This window comes from Taudactylus pleione, unplaced genomic scaffold (genome assembly GCF_031769625.1).
Source record: "Taudactylus pleione unplaced genomic scaffold, aTauple2 ptg000229l, whole genome shotgun sequence".
Taxonomy (NCBI): Eukaryota; Metazoa; Chordata; class Amphibia; order Anura; family Myobatrachidae; genus Taudactylus; species Taudactylus pleione.
The window spans coordinates 1493365-1514679 of NW_028284631.1; the positions used below are offsets into that span (position 1 = coordinate 1493365).

Sequence of the window (21315 nt, forward strand, 5' to 3'; positions counted from 1 at the left end):
ATGACCTGTACCCTGAGTTTTATTGTTATTCTGCAGCCTGCAATGACCTGTACCCTGAGTTTTATTGTTATTCTGCAGCCTGCAATGACCTGTACCCTGAGTTTTATTGTTATTCAGCAGCCTGCAATGTACTGTACCCTGAGTTTTATTGTTATTCTGCAGCCTGCAATAAACTGTACCCTGAGTTTTATTGTTATTCTGCAGCCTGCAATGACCTGTACCCTGAGATTTATTGTTATTCTGCAGCCTGCAATGACCTGTACCCTGAGTTTTATTGTTATTCTGCAGCCTGCAATGACCTGTACCCTGAGTTTTATTGTTATTCTGCAGCCTGCAATAAACTGTACCCTGTTATATTGTTATTCTGCAGCCTGCAATAAACTGTACCCTGTTTTATTGTTATTCTGCAGCCTGCAATGAACTGTACCCTGAGATTTATTGTTATTCTGCAGCCTGCAATGAACTGTACCCTGAGTTTTATTGTTATTCTGCAGCCTGCAATGACCTGTACCCTGAGTTTTATTGTTATTCTGCAGCCTGCAATGACCTGTACCCTGAGTTTTGTTGTTATTCTGCAGCCTGCAATGAACTGTACCCTGAGTTTTGTTGTTATTCTGCAGCCTGCAATGACCTGTACCCTGAGATTTATTGTTATTCTGCAGCCTGCAATGACCTGTACCCTGAGATTTATTGTTATTCTGCAGCCTGCAATGACCTGTACCCTGAGGTTTATTGTTATTCTGCAGCCTGCAATGATCTGTACCCTGAGTTTTATTGTTATTCTGCAGCCTGCAATGACCTGACCTGTACCCTGAGGTTTATTGTTATTCTGCAGCCTGCAATGACCTGACCTGTATCCTGAGGTTTATTGTTATTCTGCAGCCTGCAATAAACTGTACCCTGAGTTTTATTGTTATTCTGCAGCCTGCAATGAACTGTACCCTGAGATTTATTGTTATTCTGCAGCCTGCAATGACCTGTACCCTGAGTTTTATTGTTATTCTGCAGCCTGCAATGACCTGTACCCTGATTTCTGTTGTTATTCTGCAGCCTGCAATGACCTGTACCCTGAGTTTTATTGTTATTCTGCAGCCTGCAATTACCTGTACCCTGAGCTTTATTGTTATTCTGCAGCCTGCAATAACCTGTACCCTGAGTTTTATTGTTATTCTGCAGCCTGCAATGACCTGTACCCTGAGTTTTATTGTTACTCTGCAGCCTGCAATGACCTGTACCCTGAGTTTTGTTGTTATTCTGCAGCCTGCAATGACCTGTACCCTGAGTTTTATTGTTATTCTGCAGACTGCAATGACCTGTACCCTGAGATTTATTGTTATTCTGCAGCCTGCAATAACCTGTACCCTGAGATTTATTGTTATTCTGCCGCCTGCAATAAACTGTACCCTGAGTTTTATTGTTATTCTGCAGCCTGCAATAAACTGTACCCTGAGTTTTATTGTTATTCTGCAGCCTGCAATGAACTGTACCCTGAGTTTTATTGTTATTCTGCAGCCTGCAATGACCTGTACCCTGAGATTTATTGTTATTCTGCAGCCTGCAATGACCTGTACCCTGAGATTTATTGTTATTCTGCAGCCTGCAATGACCTGTACCCTGAGATTTATTGTCATTCTGCAGCCTGCAATGACCTGTACCCTGAGATTTATTGTTATTCTGCAGCCTGCAATGACCTGTACCCTGAGTTTTATTGTTATTCTGCAGCCTGCAATGACCTGTACCCTGAGTTTTATTGTTATTCTGCAGCCTGCAATGACCTGTACCCTGAGTTTTATTGTTATTCTGCAGCCTGCAATGGCCTGTACCCTGAGTTTTATTGTTATTCTGCAGCCTGCAATGACCTGTACCCTGAGTTTTATTGTTATTCTGCAGCCTGCAATGACCTGTACCCTGAGTTTTATTGTTATTCAGCAGCCTGCAATGTACTGTACCCTGAGTTTTATTGTTATTCTGCAGCCTGCAATGAACTGTACCCTGAGTTTTATTGTTATTCTGCAGCCTGCAATGAACTGTACCCTGAGATTTATTGTTATTCTGCAGCCTGCAATGTACTGTACCCTGAGTTTTATTGTTATTCTGCAGCCTGCAATGACCTGTACCCTGAGTTTTATTGTTATTCTGCAACCTGCAATGACCTGTACCCTGAGTTTTGTTGTTATTCTGCAGCCTGCAATGAACTGTACCCTGAGTTTTGTTGTTATTCTGCAGCCTGCAATGACCTGTACCCTGAGATTTATTGTTATTCTGCAGCCTGCAATGACCTGTACCCTGAGATTTATTGTTATTCTGCAGCCTGCAATGACCTGTACCCTGAGGTTTATTGTTATTCTGCAGCCTGCAATGATCTGACCTGTACCCTGAGGTTTATTGTTATTCTGCAGCCTGCAATGACCTGACATGTATCCTGAGGTTTATTGTTATTCTGCAGCCTGCAATAAACTGTACCCTGAGTTTTATTGTTATTCTGCAGCCTGCAATGAACTGTACCCTGAGATTTATTGTTATTCTGCAGCCTGCAATGACCTGTACCCTGAGTTTTATTTTTATTCTGCAGCCTGCAATGACCTGTACCCTGATTTCTGTTGTTATTCTGCAGCCTGCAATGACCTGTACCCTGAGTTTTATTGTTATTCTGCAGCCTGCAATTACCTGTACCCTGAGTTTTATTGTTATTCTGCAGCCTGCAATGAACTGTACCCTGAGATTTATTGTTATTCTGCAGCCTGCAATGACCTGTACCCTGAGTTTTATTTTTATTCTGCAGCCTGCAATGACCTGTACCCTGATTTCTGTTATTATTCTGCAGCCTGCAATGACCTGTACCCTGAGTTTTATTGTTATTCTGCAGCCTGCAATTACCTGTACCCTGAGCTTTATTGTTATTCTGCAGCCTGCAATAACCTGTACCCTGAGTTTTATTGTTATTCTGCAGCCTGCAATGACCTGTACCCTGAGTTTTATTGTTACTCTGCAGCCTGCAATGACCTGTACCCTGAGTTTTGTTGTTATTCTGCAGCCTGCAATGACCTGTACCCTGAGTTTTATTGTTATTCTGCAGACTGCAATGACCTGTACCCTGAGATTTATTGTTATTCTGCAGCCTGCAATGACCTGTACCCTGAGATTTATTGTTATTCTGCCGCCTGCAATAAACTGTACCCTGAGTTTTATTGTTATTCTGCAGCCTGCAATGAACTGCACCCTGAGTTTTATTGTTATTCTGCAGCCTGCAATGAACTGTACCCTGAGTTTTATTGTTATTCTGCAGTCTGCAATGACCTGTACCCTGAGATTTATTGTTATTCTGCAGCCTGCAATGACCTGTACCCTGAGATTTATTGTTATTCTGCAGCCTGCAATGACCTGTACCCTGAGATTTATTGTCATTCTGCACCCTGCAATGACCTGTACCCTGAGTTTTATTGTTATTCTGCAGCCTGCAATGACCTGTACCCTGAGTTTTATTGTTATTCTGCAGCCTGCAATAAACTGTATCCTGTTTTATTGTTATTCTGCAGCCTGCAATGACCTGTACCCTGAGTTTTATTGTTATTCTGCAGCCTGCAATGAACTGTACCTGAGATTTATTGTTATTCTGCAGCCTGCAATGTACTGTACCCTGAGTTTTATTGTTATTCTGCAGCCTGCAATGACCTGTACCCTGAGTTTTATTGTTATTCTGCAGCCTGCAATGACCTGTACCCTGAGTTTTGTTGTTATTCTGCAGCCTGCAATGAACTGTACCCTGAGTTTTGTTGTTATTCTGCAGCCTGCAATGACCTGTACCCTGAGATTTATTGTTATTCTGCAGCCTGCAATGACCTGTACCCTGAGATTTATGGTTATTCTGCAGCCTGCAATGACCTGTACCCTGAGGTTTATTGTTATTCTGCAGCCTGCAATGACCTGACCTGTATCCTGAGGTTTATTGTTATTCTGCAGCCTGCAATGACCTGACCTGTACCCTGAGGTTTATTGTTATTCTGCAGCCTGCAATGACCTGTACCCTGAGATTTATTGTTATTCTGCAGCCTGCAATGACCTGTACCCTGAGATATATTGTTATTCTGCAGCCTGCAATAAACTGTACCCTGAGTTTTGTTGTTATTCTGCAGCCTACAAATACCTGTACCCTGAGATTTATTGTTATTCTGCAGCCTGCAATGACCTGTACCCTGAGTTTTATTGTTATTCTGCAGCCTGCAATGACCTGTACCCTGAGATTTATTGTTATTCTGCAGCCTGCAATAAACTGTACCCTGAGTTTTATTGTTATTCTGCAGCCTGTAATGACCTGTACCCTGAGATTTATTGTTATTCTGCATACTGCAATGACCTGTACCCTGAGATTTATTGTTATTCTGCAGCCTGCAATAAACTGTACCCTGAGTTTTATTGTTATTCTGCAGCCTGCAATGCACTGTACCCTGAGATTTATTGTTATTCTGCAGCCTGCAATGACCTGTACCCTGAGATTTATTGTTATTCTGCAGCCTGCAATAAACTGTACCCTGAGATTTATTGTTATTCTGCAGCCTGCAATGACCTGTACCCTGAGATTTATTGTTATTCTGCAGCCTGCAATGACCTGTACCCTGAGATTTATTGTTATTCTGCAGCCTGCAATAAACTGTACCCTGAGTTTTATTGTTATTCTGCAGCCTGCAATGACCTGTACCCTGAGTTTTATTGTTATTCTGCAGCCTGCAATGACCTGTACCCTGAGTTTTGTTGTTATTCTGCAGCCTGCAATTACCTGTACCCTGAGATTTATTGTTATTCTGCAGCCTGCAATGACCTGTACCCTGAGATTTATTGTTATTCTGCAGCCTGCAATGACCTGTACCCTGAGATTTATTGTTATTCTGCAGCCTGCAATGACCTGTACCCTGAGATTTATTGTTATTCTGCAGCCTGCAATGACCTGTACCCTGAGTTTTATTGTTATTCTGCAGCCTGCAATGACCTGTACCCTGAGTTTTATTGTTATTCTGCAGCCTGCAATTACCTGTACCCTGAGATTTATTGTTATTCTGCAGCCTGCATTGTACTGTACCCTGAGATTTATTGTTATTCTGCAGCCTGCAATGACCTGTACCCTGAGATTTATTGTTATTCTGCAGCCTGCAATGACCTGTACCCTGAGATTTATTGTTATTCTGCAGCCTGCAATAAACTGTACCCTGAGTTTTATTGTTATTCTGCAGCCTGCAATGACCTGTACCCTGAGTTTTATTGTTATTCTGCAGCCTGCAATGACCTGTACCCTGAGTTTTGTTGTTATTCTGCAGCCTGCAATGACCTGTACCCTGAGATTTATTGTTATTCTGCAGCCTGCAATGACCTGTACCCTGAGATTTATTGTTATTCTGCAGCCTGCAATGACCTGTACCCTGAGTTTTATTGTTATTCTGCAGCCTGCAATGACCTGTACCCTGAGTTTTATTGTTATTCTGCAGCCTGCAATTACCTGTACCCTGAGATTTATTGTTATTCTGCAGCCTGCAATGTACTGTACCCTGAGATTTATTGTTATTCTGCAGCTTGCAATGACCTGTACCCTGAGTTTTATTGTTATTCTGCAGCCTGCAATGACCTGACCTGTACCCTGAGGTTTATTGTTATTCTGCAGCCTGCAATGACCTGACCTGTATCCTGAGGTTTATTGTTATTCTGCAGCCTGCAATAAACTGTACCCTGAGTTTTATTGTTATTCTGCAGCCTGCAATGAACTGTACCCTGAGATTTATTGTTATTCTGCAGCCTGCAATGACCTGTACCCTGAGTTTTATTGTTATTCTGCAGCCTGCAATGACCTGTACCCTGATTTCTGTTGTTATTCTGCAGCCTGCAATGACCTGTACCCTGAGTTTTATTGTTATTCTGCAGCCTGCAATCACCTGTACCCTGAGCTTTATTGTTATTCTGCAGCCTGCAATGACCTGTACCCTGAGTTTTATTGTTATTCTGCAGCCTGCAATGACCTGTACCCTGAGTTTTATTGTTACTCTGCAGCCTGCAATGACCTGTACCCTGAGTTTTGTTGTTATTCTGCAGCCTGCAATGACCTGTACCCTGAGTTTTATTGTTATTCTGCAGACTGCAATTACCTGTACCCTGAGATTTATTGTTATTCTGCAGCCTGCAATGACCTGTACCCTGAGATTTATTGTTATTCTGCCGCCTGCAATAAACTGTACCCTGAGTTTTATTGTTATTCTGCAGCCTGCAATAAACTGTACCCTGAGTTTTATTGTTATTCTGCAGCCTGCAATGAACTGTACCCTGAGTTTTATTGTTATTCTGCAGCCTGCAATGACCTGTACCCTGAGATTTATTGTTATTCTGCAGCCTGCAATGACCTGTACCCTGAGATTTATTGTTATTCTGCAGCCTGCAATGACCTGTACCCTGAGATTTATTGTTATTCTGCAGCCTGCAATGCACTGTACCCTGAGATTTATTGTTATTCTGCAGCCTGCAATGACCTGTACCCTGAGATTTATTGTTATTCTGCAGCCTGCAATGACCTGACCTGTACCCTGAGGTTTATTGTTATTCTGCAGCCTGCAATGACCTGTACCCTGAGATTTATTGTTATTCTGCAGCCTGCAATGACCTGTACCCTGAGATATATTGTTATTCTGCAGCCTGCAATAAACTGTACCCTGAGTTTTGTTGTTATTCTGCAGCCTGCAATGACCTGTACCCTGAGATTTATTGTTATTCTGCAGCCTGCAATGACCTGTACCCTGAGTTTTATTGTTATTCTGCAGCCTGCAATGACCTGTACCCTGAGATTTATTGTTATTCTGCAGCCTGCAATAAACTGTACCCTGAGTTTTATTGTTATTCTGCAGCCTGCAATGACCTGTACCCTGAGATTTATTGTTATTCTGCAGCCTGCAATGACCTGTACCCTGAGATTTATTGTTATTCTGCAGCCTGCAATAAACTGTACCCTGAGTTTTATTGTTATTCTGCAGCCTGCAATGAACTGTACCCTGAGTTTTATTGTTATTCTGCAGCCTGCAATGACCTGTACCCTGAGATTTATTGTTATTCTGCAGCCTGCAATGACCTGTACCCTGAGATTTATTGTTATTCTGCAGCCTGCAATGACCTGTACCCTGAGATTTATTGTTATTCTGCAGCCTGCAATGCACTGTACCCTGAGATTTATTGTTATTCTGCAGCCTGCAATGACCTGTACCCTGAGATTTATTGTTATTCTGCAGCCTGCAATAAACTGTACCCTGAGATTTATTGTTATTCTGCAGCCTGCAATGACCTGTACCCTGAGATTTATTGTTATTCTGCAGCCTGCAATGACCTGTACCCTGAGATTTATTGTTATTCTGCAGCCTGCAATGACCTGTACCCTGAGATTTATTGTTATTCTGCAGCCTGCAATGCACTGTACCCTGAGATTTATTGTTATTCTGCAGCCTGCAATGACCTGTACCCTGAGATTTATTGTTATTCTGCAGCCTGCAATGACCTGTACCCTGAGTTTTATTGTTATTCTGCAGCCTGCAATGACCTGTACCCTGAGATTTATTGTTATTCTGCAGCCTGCAATGACCTGTACCCTGAGATTTATTGTTATTCTGCAGCCTGCAATGACCTGTACCCTGAGTTTTATTGTTATTCTACAGCCTGCAATGACCTGTACCCTGAGTTTTATTGTTATTCTGCAGCCTGCAATTACCTGTACCCTGAGATTTATTGTTATTCTGCAGCCTGCAATGTACTGTACCCTGAGATTTATTGTTATTCTGCAGCCTGCAATGACCTGTACCCTGAGTTTTATTGTTATTCTGCAGCCTGCAATGACCTGTACCCTGAGTTTTATTGTTATTCTGCAGCCTGCAATGACCTGTACCCTGAGATTTATTGTTATTCTGCAGCCTGCAATGTACTGTACCCTGAGATTTATTGTTATTCTGCAGCCTGCAATGACCTGTACCCTGAGATTTATTGTTATTCTGCAGCCTGCAATAAACTGTACCCTGAGATTTATTGTTATTCTGCAGCCTGCAATGACCTGTACCCTGAGATTTATTGTTATTCTGCAGCCTGCAATGACCTGTACCCTGAGATTTATTGTTATTCTGCAGCCTGCAATAAACTGTACCCTGAGTTTTATTGTTATTCTGCAGCCTGCAATGACCTGTACCCTGAGTTTTATTGTTATTCTGCAGCCTGCAATGACCTGTACCCTGAGTTTTGTTGTTATTCTGCAGCCTGCAATTACCTGTACCCTGAGATTTATTGTTATTCTGCAGCCTGCAATGTACTGTACCCTGAGATTTATTGTTATTCTGCAGCCTGCAATATACTGTACCCTGAGATTTATTGTTATTCTGCAGCCTGCAATGACCTGTACCCTGAGTTTTATTGTTATTCTGCAGCCTGCAATGACCTGTACCCTGAGATTTATTGTTATTCTGCAGCCTGCAATGACCTGTACCCTGAGATTTATTGTTATTCTGCAGCCTGCAATGACCTGTACCCTGAGTTTTTTTTGTTATTCTGCAGCCTGCAATGACCTGTACCCTGAGTTTTATTGTTATTCTGCAGCCTGCAATTACCTGTACCCTGAGATTTATTGTTATTCTGTAGCCTGCAATGTACTGTACCCTGAGATTGATTGTTATTCTGCAGCCTGCAATGTACTGTACCCTGAGATTTATTGTTATTCTGCAGCCTGCAATGACCTGTACCCTGAGTTTTATTGTTATTCTGCAGCCTGCAATGACCTGTACCCTGAGTTTTATTGTTATTCTGCAGCCTGCAATGACCTGTACCCTGAGATTTATTGTTATTCTGCAGCCTGCAATGTACTGTACCCTGAGATTTATTGTTATTCTGCAGCCTGCAATGACCTGTACCCTGAGTTTTATTGTTATTCTGCAGCCTGCAATTACCTGTACCCTGAGATTTATTGTTATTCTGCAGCCTGCAATGACCTGTACCCTGAGTTTTATTGTTATTCTGCAGCCTGCAATTACCTGTACCCTGAGATTTATTGTTATTCTGCAGCCTGCAATAAACTGTACCCTGAGATTTATTGTTATTCTGCAGCCTGCAATGACCTGTACCCTGACTTTTATTGTTATTCTGCAGCCTGCAATGACCTGTACTCTGAGATTTATTGTTATTCTGCAGCCTGCAATGACCTGTACCCTGAGTTTTATTGTTATTCTGCAGCCTGCAATGACCTGTACCCTGAGTTTTATTGTTATTCTGCAGCCTGAAATGACCTGTACCCTGAGGTTTATTGTTATTCTGCAGCCTGCAATGACCTGTACCCTGAGTTTTATTGTTATTCTGCAGCCTGCAATGACCTGTACCCTGAGATGTATTGTTATTCTGCAGCCTGCAATGAACTGTACCCTGAGTTTTATTGTTATTCTGCAGCCTGCAATGAACTGTACCCTGAGTTTTATTGTTATTCTGCAGCCTGCAATGACCTGTACCCTGAGTTTTGTTGTTATTCTGCTGCCTGCAATGAACTGTACCCTGAGTTTTGTTGTTATTCTGCTGCCTGCAATGACCTGTACCCTGAGATGTATTGTTATTCTGCAGCCTGCAATGTACTGTACCCTGAGTTTTATTGTTATTCTGCAGCCTGCAATGACTTGTACCCTGAGTTTTATTGTTATTCTGCAGCCTGCAATGACCTGTACCCTGTGTTTTATTATTATTCTGCAGCCTGCAATGACCTGTACCCTGAGTTTTATTGTTATTCTGCAGCCTGCAATGACCTGTACCCTGAGTTTTATTGTTATTCTGCAGCCTGCAATGACCTGTACCCTGAGTTTTATTGTTATTCTGCAGCCTGCAATGACCTGTACCCTGAGTTTTATTGTTATTCTGCAGCCTGCAATTACCTGTACCCTGAGCTTAAAGTCACCCATTGTTTGATTCTTACATTATGCTAATTCACTCACTTTACTACTAACTAGAAATAACCACACGGACACCTATGTGGAATTAAAAGAGGACATAGCCTAAATTTATTGATGATTTTGTAATTATTATATTGTACAAAAACTCTACATAAATTATTTGATATTATGTAAATGGCCCCAAAATTATATATATCAATAAATTCTTAAGTATGGGGGTGCTGCCCTATTTCAACCATAATATACTAGAATGAAAAAAGAGAGAGATACAGGGGTTGTTATCTCATGGGCGCACAAGAGTAAATATATTAAAATATAACATTTATTGTATTCAATTTAAAAGTATCCCATATTAGGGACTTAAACAGTGAAATATAAGGTTTAAGTCATAAGAAAGCAAACACCAATAAGTGAAAAAAAAAATAGATCATGAAAAATTAATAAAAAGCAGGATCCACTATTAAGTCTCTGCTAATGCTAAATACTGCCCTATAATTTTGTCCTCTACTAAAAATTGTAGAGATCCAATGGATGTCTTATCATATGATTAAGCCTGATATTGGCTGAAATTGTCTATTTTGATCTTAACATCAATTGTTCAAATGTGGTTCCTAGCACCAGTTATCTCCAATAAGTATGAAGATAAATCTTCTATTAATGATTTGTGTCCACAGAGACAGCAATCATAAAGGAGATCTATGATGGAGAGAGTATAACTGGTTGGATTAGTTGGGGATATATATTTTCTAAATGTAATTATGGGCTAATAATTGTGTTGGTTAGGTGGCTAAATGCTAGCAATTTCTTATCTCATTCACTTAGAATGTGCAATATTTGTTGAGCAGCACATCCAATTTTAAATAGTTATTTATACTCAATATATGATAATTAGTTTAAGGCTACAGGTCGCAACAATATGGCACTAATAAACAGATATTAATTTCTCATCTCATTTTTAATCAGGATGTGCAACATATTTAAATAACTATAGTTGCGTTTATCAAGTGATACATACAATTTATGATGGTTGTTAATACCTAATATGTAGCAATTTGATTTGAAGTTACAGATCCCAAATCGCAACAATAATATGAGACATGGTAAGAACTTACCTTTGTTATCTCTATTTCTACGAAGTCCATAGGGTTCCACAGGAGACCTTGGGGTATACGTGATGACGTCAGGCATCAGGTACCATAGAGTTAAGTTTTCAGCCTCCCAGGATGCACTAGGGTCCCCTCCTATACCCCGCCCCCGAGCCAAGGCATCTCAGTTACGTACCAAGCCATAGGCCGGAGGAAGAGAAGGAAGAGAGAGAAAAAAGATCTGGACACACACAAGAATCACATTCTCACCAGAGGGAGACGGAAAAAACGGTGACCAGAGCAAAGCCCATCTGCAGCACAGGTGCGACAGGGCGGGAGTCCTGTGGAACCCTATGGACTTCGTAGAAATAGAGATAACAAGATAAGTTCTTACCATATCTCATATTTTCTACTTCAGGGTCCATAGGGTATCCACAGGAGACCTTGGGGATGGCCCAAAGCAGTTTCATTCAAGGGTGGAGACGCTCCTGTGCTGAAAGGAGAATCTGCCGCCCGAAGGAAGCATCCTGAGAGGCAAAGGTGTCAAAGGCGTAATACCTCACATAGGTATGGACAGAGGACCACGTGGCAGCCTTGCAGATCTGGACTGCAGAGGCACCACGTCGAGCTGCCCACGAAGGACCCATAGACCTAGTGGAATGAGCCCTCACAGAGGATGGAACCGGCAGGCCTTCATGAAGATAAGCTTCTGAAATTGCCATATGGATCCAACCTGCCAAAGTTTGCTATGAAGCAGGCCAACCTTTTTACGGAAGCCATAGAGGACAAACAAGGCATCCGACTTCCTAAACGAAGAAGTACGGTCAACATAAATCCTTAAGGCCCGCACAACGTCCAAAGTGGCCTCACCCACTGAAAGGTCAGGTGAGTTAAAAGTCAGCACAACGATTTCCTCATTGATATGAAACGGGAAACAACTTTGGGAAGAAAATCAGGACCATCCTTGGCTGGAATTTTTTGGAGTGCCTTGCTTCTCGGACGTGAACCCCTTAATGTTAGGGACGCTGGTATTGAGGAGCCTTGACATTGGCCCAGTGCTTATTTATATATTTGCAAATGTATGTAACTAATACCTCTGAATCTCTATTATTATGTAGGAGTTAAGTATTTTTGATTCTGCTACAGTGTGCTGGAGGAGAAAGACTTTTTTCTGAAACCTGAGGAACTGTTGATGGCGCGAAAGAATAGGGACATGCAGGTAAGCGTCCTGTATGTCCAACGACACCATTTAATCCCCAGGTTCCAGCGCCAGAATGATGGACCGTAGGGTCTCCATCCGAAACCTCAGCACCCGCAAGGACTTGTTGAGTGCTTTGAGGTTGAGGATCGGACGGTACGACCCATTGGGTTTCTGCACCAAAAACAGATTCGAATAGAAACCCAGGCCCCTCTGGGAGAAAGGAACAGGCACTATAACTCCAGCCTGGAGCATAGTGTGCAAAACCTTCCACAGTTCCGTGGCTTTGTTTCGGTCTGATGGAAGACCCATGGTGAAGAATCGGGATGGGGGTCTGTGCCGAAAGGAGAGGGCATACCCGTGAGAAACCACCTTGTGAACCCAACTGTCTGTCGTGGTTACCGACCAACACTGGGCGAACCGTAGCAGGCGGCCTCCCACTTTGGGATCCCCCAAAGGAAGGCCCGGACCGTCAGGCCACAGGTTTGTCATCGGACTTAGGGGGCCGGACGTCTGGTACTCCAGGCCTGCTTCCGGAGCTTGGCAGATTTCTTGGGGCCAGCCTGTCAGGGAAAGGACTGTGCTTTAGGCCTACCCTGGGCCCTGTAAGGCCGAAAGGACGACGTACCTGAACTGGAAGGAACTGCAGCAGACGGGAGACATGCCGATTTGGCTGCCGCCAGCGTGGCTACAATTTTGTCCAGATCCGGACCAAATAGGACTTCTCCATTTAAAGGCAAAGCTTCCAAGCCCTTTTTGGAATCAGCGTCCGCCTTCCAAGATAACAACCATAAGGTGCGATGAGCTGCCACCGCTGCTGAAGAAATCCGAGAAGTCAGGGTACTGATATCTAAAGCCGCTTCATTAATGTAAGTGGCCGAATCCCGGAGATTGCCTATCAACTCGGTTTGTTCAGCCGAACAGTCGGAATCGAAAGATGCCTCTAAACTATCTGCCCAGAGCTCCGGAGCTCTGGCTACCCAACAAATGGCCATAGCCAGCCTGGCTGCCTCCCCCGCGAGGGAATAAATGGACTTTAGGCAGATTTCCACCTTACGGTCCGTGGCATCCTTTAAGGAGGACATGGAGGGCATGGGCAACGTGGCACTTCGGACCAGGCGTGTCACATGGGAATCCACCTGTGGCGGGAATTCCCACTTAGCAAAATAATTGTCCGCAAACGGATAAGCCACTGCTAAACGTCTTTGAGGCTGATACTGTTTGCCAGGATGTTTCCACGCCTCCTCTAAGTAGTCCACCAATTGACCCAAAAGAGGAAACACTGTGGCATCACCCTTAACATCCTTGAAAAAGGCATATTTGGATTTTGATACCGGAGGTTCCTCATCCTCAATAACTAAAGCTGTGCGGACTGCACGAATAAGGCCAGGTATATAAACCTTAGACTTAGCGTCCGACCCTTTAGTACGGAGAGGTTCTTGGTCTGAAAGATCCAGAATCTCCCCATCATCGGTCGTCCCCTCGTCATCCTCATGAGTAGACAGAGACGCCACTGGCCGCTTATGAGGCCGCAACGCAGACTCCCCTTGTAACACGTCTGACAAATGCTGCACAGAACTTGTCAGAGAATTAACCCACACAGGCTCCTGAGAGACCTGAGGAGGGGAAATAGGGAGACTGTGGGGAACCCCTGCATGGGTGACGTCACCACTGACTGCTGGGACAATCCCATCTGAGGGAACGCAGGTTGCGGAGCTAACTGGCCCACTAGGGTTGTAAGCGCTTTAGCGAAACAAGCCCAGGGAGGTTCCTGAACTGGAGCCGTGACAGTAATTGGCCGCGTCAATAAAAAACACTGCCGACATAGCCCCTCCGCGCTACCCTCCCCTGTCGCTAAAGGTACCTTACACGTAGTACACAGAAGCTGGAGAGAAAAATCACTCTCAGACATTATGGCAAGTATGTGACCCCTCTCACTGATACGCGTTAGTATAGTGGGAGAACCGCCCTGCAATCACCGCACCGCAAGGGCTTTAGCTGAAGTGTAGGGACAGTGAAAAGGCTGACAGTAGAAAGTGAAAGTACAGGCAGCAGACGATAGCAGCAGTCACATACAATGCAAAGAAATCAATCCCTGCACTATCAGCGCTGATCCTCAACTACTCAGACACAGAGTCTGGTAGGACACAGCGCTGCATACACAGACCTGTGTACACAGGTATGCCGGGGGACCCAGACCACGATGCCACCGATCAGCAGCATCCAGCAGCATTCACCATGCTTCAGGAAAGATGGCCACCGAGGAGCAGAGAGGAGGCCGGCCTGGGGGAGGAGCGCTGCCACAGGGCCAATCGGGAAGTACAGAGAGGCTGTGTGCAGCGGGGGAGGCGCCGGCTGTGTACAGGGAAGGCGCGCTCCCCTGGCATGCAATTAACCCCTGAGACGCCGCAGCGCTACTGCTCAGCTGTGGTCCGCTGTCCCAGGGGGGTAGTGGAAGCGCAGGTCTGTAACCTGGCTCCACGCTGCAGCCAGTCCCCAGGGAGCCCCCTGCCTCGGGGACTCCGGACCATGTTCCAGCGGGGACACACCGCAGGACCCCGCTGCTTACCTGCTGTCCCCCTTAAATCCGGCAATGATCCCAAACATCTGGGGTCACCGCTAGCTGTGACCCCAGATGCCTACCAGCATCCCCGGATCAGTACCGGCGTTCTGGTACCATCGGGGGTGTAGGGAAGACAGCATGGACGTCTAGAATGACTGTCCATGCTCTACTTCCAGATGTGCAGCCACAGCTGCATTGTTGAAAACTTCAGGGGCTATCCTTAGCCCCCCTCTAAACAGGTGCATCCGACTCCGAGCCGGGCACCAACGAAACTGAGATGCCTTGGCTCGGGGGCGGGGTATAGGAGGGGGACCCTAGTGCATCCTGGGAGGCTGAAAACTTAACTCTATGGTGCCCGATGCCTGACGTCATCACCTATACCCCAAGGTCTCCTGTGGATACCCTATGGACCCTGAAGTAGAAATAGCATTTAATGAGGAACTGTCTGGTAATATCGCTGTTACACAGTGTCAGCGTTTCACTTATTATTACCCAAGTAGTTCATACAGCTAAATATAGAACTGGTTATAATGGAGAGGCATGTCTAATATTATTGCATCCTCTCCTAAAATGTATAGTAACACAGATTATCCCCATAAATTATGGAGACATAAACCTCATATAGATAAAATCAAGTTAGTAAGAATCCCATATAGAACCATAAAATATGTGATGCGCCCAAAATCTGCAGAGCTCAGCCCAACTAGCAGAACCAGATCATCCCAGTCCCGGGAATTCCCCACAGGAGGAAGAATCGGAAGGACAACATCCAAAACCAGTGTCGGCTGGAATTATAAAACGTGCACGGAGATCGGCACATGGAAGACGAACAAATACATAACTATGCCGAGGGAAGGCCCTGGGCTGATCAGTGACACTGCTCCCATAGAAAGATCATATATAATTTTATACATTGCCTTGATTGATTATAATATTTGATTCAGGTCTTGATAAAGGTTCATGTTGGAACCGAAAAGTCGACCTAAGCACCAGATTTGTGGCATATTTATCTACAGATAATGATGTTTGATCATTAATAAAAAGTGAATTTATCTTAATTGGTGAGTGCTTCTTTCCTCCCGTGGGAAATCTATGGTTATCTAAGGGGCCATATAGGTCCTTGGAAGGCACCCCAAAGATGTATTATTAGATGTGAGTGCAGGACCATTTTGGGTATATATAAGTAAACCTGGGGCAGAGGCAGAGAAAATGGCGGGACCTCGTCTGTCAGCGCTGCACTGTTTTGTGAGCAGCGGGGTGCGGCGTCTACTCCTGTGGTTAAAATAGGAGGCTTATGTGTGTGAAACTCACATTGCCCAGCGTATTTCTTCCATCACCCTTGCTAGTCAAGGGGGGTGGTCATACTCACCACTACTGAGGCCGAGAGGTGCGAGCGGGGGACCCGGACACATGACTCAATGTAATTATAGCCCCCCCTTCAGGGATGCCTTACACAGGCCATGGCAGCTCCCTTCCCGTCGGCTCCCACGTAGCGGGTAGACTGCCACAGTCTGCCTGTCCACATTGCTTGTATAAATAGAAAAATATTAAATGGAAACATATGAAAAGGCTGGGAACAGCCTGATGTGCTACCGGCTCTCATTTCTAAAACTGGGACTGATGGGGCATAAAGGGGGAGGAGCCAGTGACACTTCTTAATTATTTAAAGTGCCAGGCTCTACTCTACCACCATCTATACCCCAGTGTCTTTAGCTCCAGTGTCCCCTAGTGGATGAAGGAAAAAATTTCAGCAATTCCTAACTTTTGGGAGACATTTTTTGTTTTTTCCGTTATAAATTCTGACCAAATAAACAAATAGATAATTTTCATGAAAAATTTTAAAAATTTGGTCTATCAGCCAAGCTTTTTCAGCCAATATTCAGGTGGATCACATTCAGGTGGAAGAACTATAGAGCAATTCAAATATTACACTACAAAATTGCAAAATTTGATGACTTTTCATCCACAAAGTTTCTCCATCAGTACCATCAAAATAAAAATTTGGGATTATTGGTATTCTCTTTCCATCATAGACCAGCCTGTGCTCATCAATATAACATTGTTTTTTCGCTAGCAGGGAGACTCCATTTTTTGTTGTCTAATGTAGGGCCTTGTTGAGCATTTTAGGGGACCTAAGCGATAACCTTTAAACTTTGTGTTACTGTAGTTAATACGAAGATTTCACATGAGCGTGTCTGGAGAAGTGCAGACTCCGTGCACTGTGATGTAATAAAAGGTAGAACTTTGAACTGACAGTTTTACTCTTTCCACCATATGCATTTCCATCTGCCCCTGCAATCACGCAACATTTTCCAGGGTTTACGGTACTGGAGAAGCATGCTGTATTCAATGTTTGAGGATATATTTCTAAGAATACACCTCAAAAACAGCGAATGCCCTTGTAATAATAATAAGGAAGCTATCTAAATCCATGTAGTGATGCTGAATTTTCAGGCATATAATTTTCATAATTTTTTACACATATCCATTACAATATAGTTTATTTGGCGAATTTGCAAAACACCAAGATGTGGCAAGTAATATTAATGGACTTTTCCTTTTTACCTGCCCAGTGACTTTGGACGATCTTTTCAGTTTCATAGAGGATATTTCTTTGGAGAATCTTCCCTGGTTGTTGCTTGGTGACTGCAATAAAACACATGTTAAAGGTATATCAAAAAATATTTAGCAATCCCTATTCTTTATCGCAATGCTTAGTGAACTTAAGGAGTTACACCAAGAGTTATAAATTGATAATTTAATATTATTGACCCTGCCCACCAGTGACAATGATGTCACTTCTGGAGAGTTCCGGCATAACACACATCTACAGTCTCCAAACACTTCTATTATTTCCCATACTTACTCATCACTTACCAGACACTCCTTAACATCAACCAACAGTAAATTCACAAAATTATCCACAACTAAAAATGTAAAACGATGTAGAAGAAAAGGAAAAGGGCACACAGGGATGCACAGAGCATATACAGAAAGAGGGCAAATGGGAGGATGTCCCCAAAAGCACAATAGTAAAGATAAAAAGAAAAAAGGTAATTTTAAGGATAATTTCTACAATAAAAACAAATGCTGAAAATGCTGATAAGAAACACACACATATATGGCGCAATTAGTGGTACTAGTGATGGCCCCTCATGAACAGTGGTGAAGAGATTGTGATTTGAGGTTTGGTTCTTCCTCTCACATGTCCACATTAGGAAACGTATTGCCTCAGTGGAATCCAGTTTTAAAATATCTTCACCTTCATTCACCCAACGCTTTAAAAGCACAAACTGAATTTTAGGTATTGTTGTCAAAAACTGGATTTTTGTACTCTGGGTATAGGAGCGAGTTTGAGGAGCTTTGCACTTAAACTTGACTTTTATATCTTGGAAGCCTCAAGCCTTCAATTATATACAAACAAAGCCCAGAGAGGAGAGGCAAAGTACAGGAGAAGAAATCTACAATATGTAGGAGAGCAGTGCGCTCTGGCACCTCACTCCACTATACATGCTGGGTACTGGGACCCAGAGTCAGGAGCGACCTCCGACCTGATGACGTCACTGTTGGGGTACTGCTTATCTTTACTGTGTAGAGTGTCACAGCAAGTGCACTGCTGAACGCAGATTCCCGATTATCGGGAATCTGGGCATGCGCAGGACTCATTCTGCGAGTGTGCAGAATGGATCCTGCTAACACGCACGCTAGCCCTTGAATGCCTCTGTCTGATTGACAGGCAGAGGCATTTAAGGGGTGGGGTGGGGCGGGGGTGGCCGGCGTTCCCAGAAACGGCCCATCCCCGCCCAGGTTTCTGGGAGTGGCCAGTTCAGAGACTGTGTGGACGTACGGAGTCTGCTGGGCTCGCAAGCCAGCCAGCCTGAGTAAGCTGAGGCTTACTCAGCTGGCTGTCCACCATCATGACCATCGACCACCAATGGTCGCAATGGTGATCCCAGCACTGCGACAGAGATCGCAAATGCAGCAGGGGTGTCATACACCTCCTGCTGCATTTGCATGATTGCAAGGATCGCATTGTAAAGCTGCCTGTGTGCATACATATCTATAGCCTGTGTGCAGCTTTGCAATTGCGATCCTTGCTGACAGGCCCACTGTGTGGATGCTGAGTTCCCAAGGTGAGACATGTAAATACCGCTGTTAACCCCTGCAATACTGCTATTCTGCTTACCGCTGTTACCTGTTACCCTATTCATATTAATAAACCCAGCATCCTGGTATACTCTCTGTGTGGCTTAACGATCACTTTCACATTCTGCCTGACACCTATTGTGACCACCACCCCAATAGGCTACTGTATATCAATATGCTGGTTTTGCCTTCAACATGCTTGCTGTTTTAAAATAAACAGAAATACTCGCATGAATTCCCGCAGCAACGCCAGCACGCACTCTATTACAGTTATCCCTTTCCAGTGGCGGGCTGGGCCGGGGGGCAGGGTGCCATGTGCCCCCCCGGCCACAGCGTCATGCGGGCTGCGGGCAGTCTGTGTCACTGTGACACAGACTGCACCGCGTGTGTAGCGCTGACCGGACGGAGTTCGGTCACACAAGTGACAAACACACAGCCGCCGGCTCCAGCAGCTGTGTGTTTGTTGTGATCAGCAGCCAATGAGAGTCTGACAGACTCTCATCGGCTGCTGCTCCCACTGCCAGAGCCGGACATCTTCCGGCTCCCACAGTGGGTAATGGGAGTGACGCGTCACTCCCATGACGCGTCACTCCCATAATGCAAAGCAGCGGACGGAGGAGCTGATCTCGGCGGCGGGACCAGGAGCAGGAGCGGGTGTCAGGTAAGTGGTTTTTTTTTTAATATTATGTGTGTCTACTGCGGGGGGTCTGGCACTATAAGGAGGAGACCACTACTGGGGGCACTACAAAGGGGGGGACTACTACTACTGGGGGCGCTACAAGGGGGGGACTACTACTACTGGGGGCACTACAAGGGGGGGACTACTACTACTGGGGGCACTACAAGGGGGGGGACTACTACTACTGGGGGCACTACAAGGGGGGACTACTACTACTGGGGGCACTACAAGGGGGGACCACTACTGGGGGCACTACAAGTGGGGGGACTACTACTACTGGGGGCACTACAAGGGGGGGACTACTACTGGGGGCACTACAAGGGGGGGACTACTACTGGGGGGACTACTACTAGGGGCACTACAAGGGGACTACTACTAGGGGCATTGCATAGGGGGAGGGGACTACTACTAGGGGCACTACATAGGGGGGAGGGGATTACCACTGGGGGCACTGCATCGAGGGACCACTGCTGGGGGCTCTATATAAAGGGCAATAGTGGGGGTACTGCATAGGGGGAAGACTACAACTGGGGCCACTATTTAAGGGGCACTGCATAAGGGTTACCACTACTGGGGGCACTATATAAGGGGCTTACTACTGGGGGCACAAGGGGCACTGCATAGGGGGGATCACTACTGGGGACACTACTCGAGGCCTGCATAAGGGTGTCCTCTCCTGAGGGGGGGGGGGCGCCATAGCACGCACGTTATTTCGGGCACCCTGGCTACACGCCTCTGCCAGGGCCGTCTGCATGCATTTGCCCCCCAGGCTAAAAGTTGCCAGCCAGCCCCTGTCCCTTTCTGTGAATTGGGTCTTCTGGAATAGGATGAAATCATCAACATAGATTGTGACAAAAGATGTGCAATACATAGCTAATAGACATCACTTTATCCAAGAGCTAGTGGAAAGGAAGTCTGTCAGCATCGCCTTTGTGGTGAGTGATGATAACATTGGTGATATGATGACAAGGGACTGACGTCACAAGTTCTGAGTCTGTTCCTCGAAGTGTGTGGACTGGAATACATTTGATATGTGTAGATGTTTAATTGTTTCTTTTATGCATAACTTCCTGGTTACAGGATGGACTTTGCCAAATGATTAGTAAAGTCATCTATATATTTTTATGTAACAGGAGACAGCCCATATTGAATGCGGATGGTAGTGTGATATAACCGAGTGAATTCGCATTGCGAATTCAGGCAATATCACAGGGATTTACTATAAATCCCTTGCAGGGACAGAGCTTGTGATAAAGCTCTGTCCCTGCGGATCCCATCTGCACTCTAGTCGCGGTATTTTCGGAAAAAATACCGCGACTAAGAGCCCGCGCATGCGCCGACCCACCGTCGCTGCTACACCCCACCGATGCTAAGCCCCGCGCCCCCCACCTCCCTTCATTACACTTACCTGCATCCTCCTGGCCTCCGGTGATCTTCTCCGGGCTTCCCGATCAGGTGATCTCCCATACTGCACTGGGACCCGATCACCTGATGACCGGGCAGCAGGGCACTATGGGAGACCAGCTGACCAGAGAGGAGCCATCACGGGAGGCCCGATCACCGGTCCCTGGATTCAAGTAAGTAAAGAAAAAATGTTTCAATTTTTTTTTTCTTTTTTTTACAGTGATCAGCTTGCGGTCTGTTTAGACCACACAGCTGATTACTGCTACCGGCTCCCGGCTCTGCTCTCCCCGTTAGAGCAGAGTGGGAGC

At 44.9% G+C, this 21315-nt stretch overlaps 1 protein-coding gene across 1 annotated transcript in view; it reads right to left on the minus strand.

Annotated features, from left to right (window-relative positions):
* MYO7B (myosin VIIB) overlaps positions 1–21315 on the minus strand; it is a 197759-nt gene that overhangs the window by 43719 nt on the left and 132725 nt on the right. Inside the window, exon 24 of the mRNA XM_088479264.1 lies at positions 17344–17424. Within this exon, the coding sequence (XP_088335390.1) occupies positions 17344–17424 (81 nt within the window). The remainder of the gene's footprint in view (positions 1–17343; positions 17425–21315) is intronic.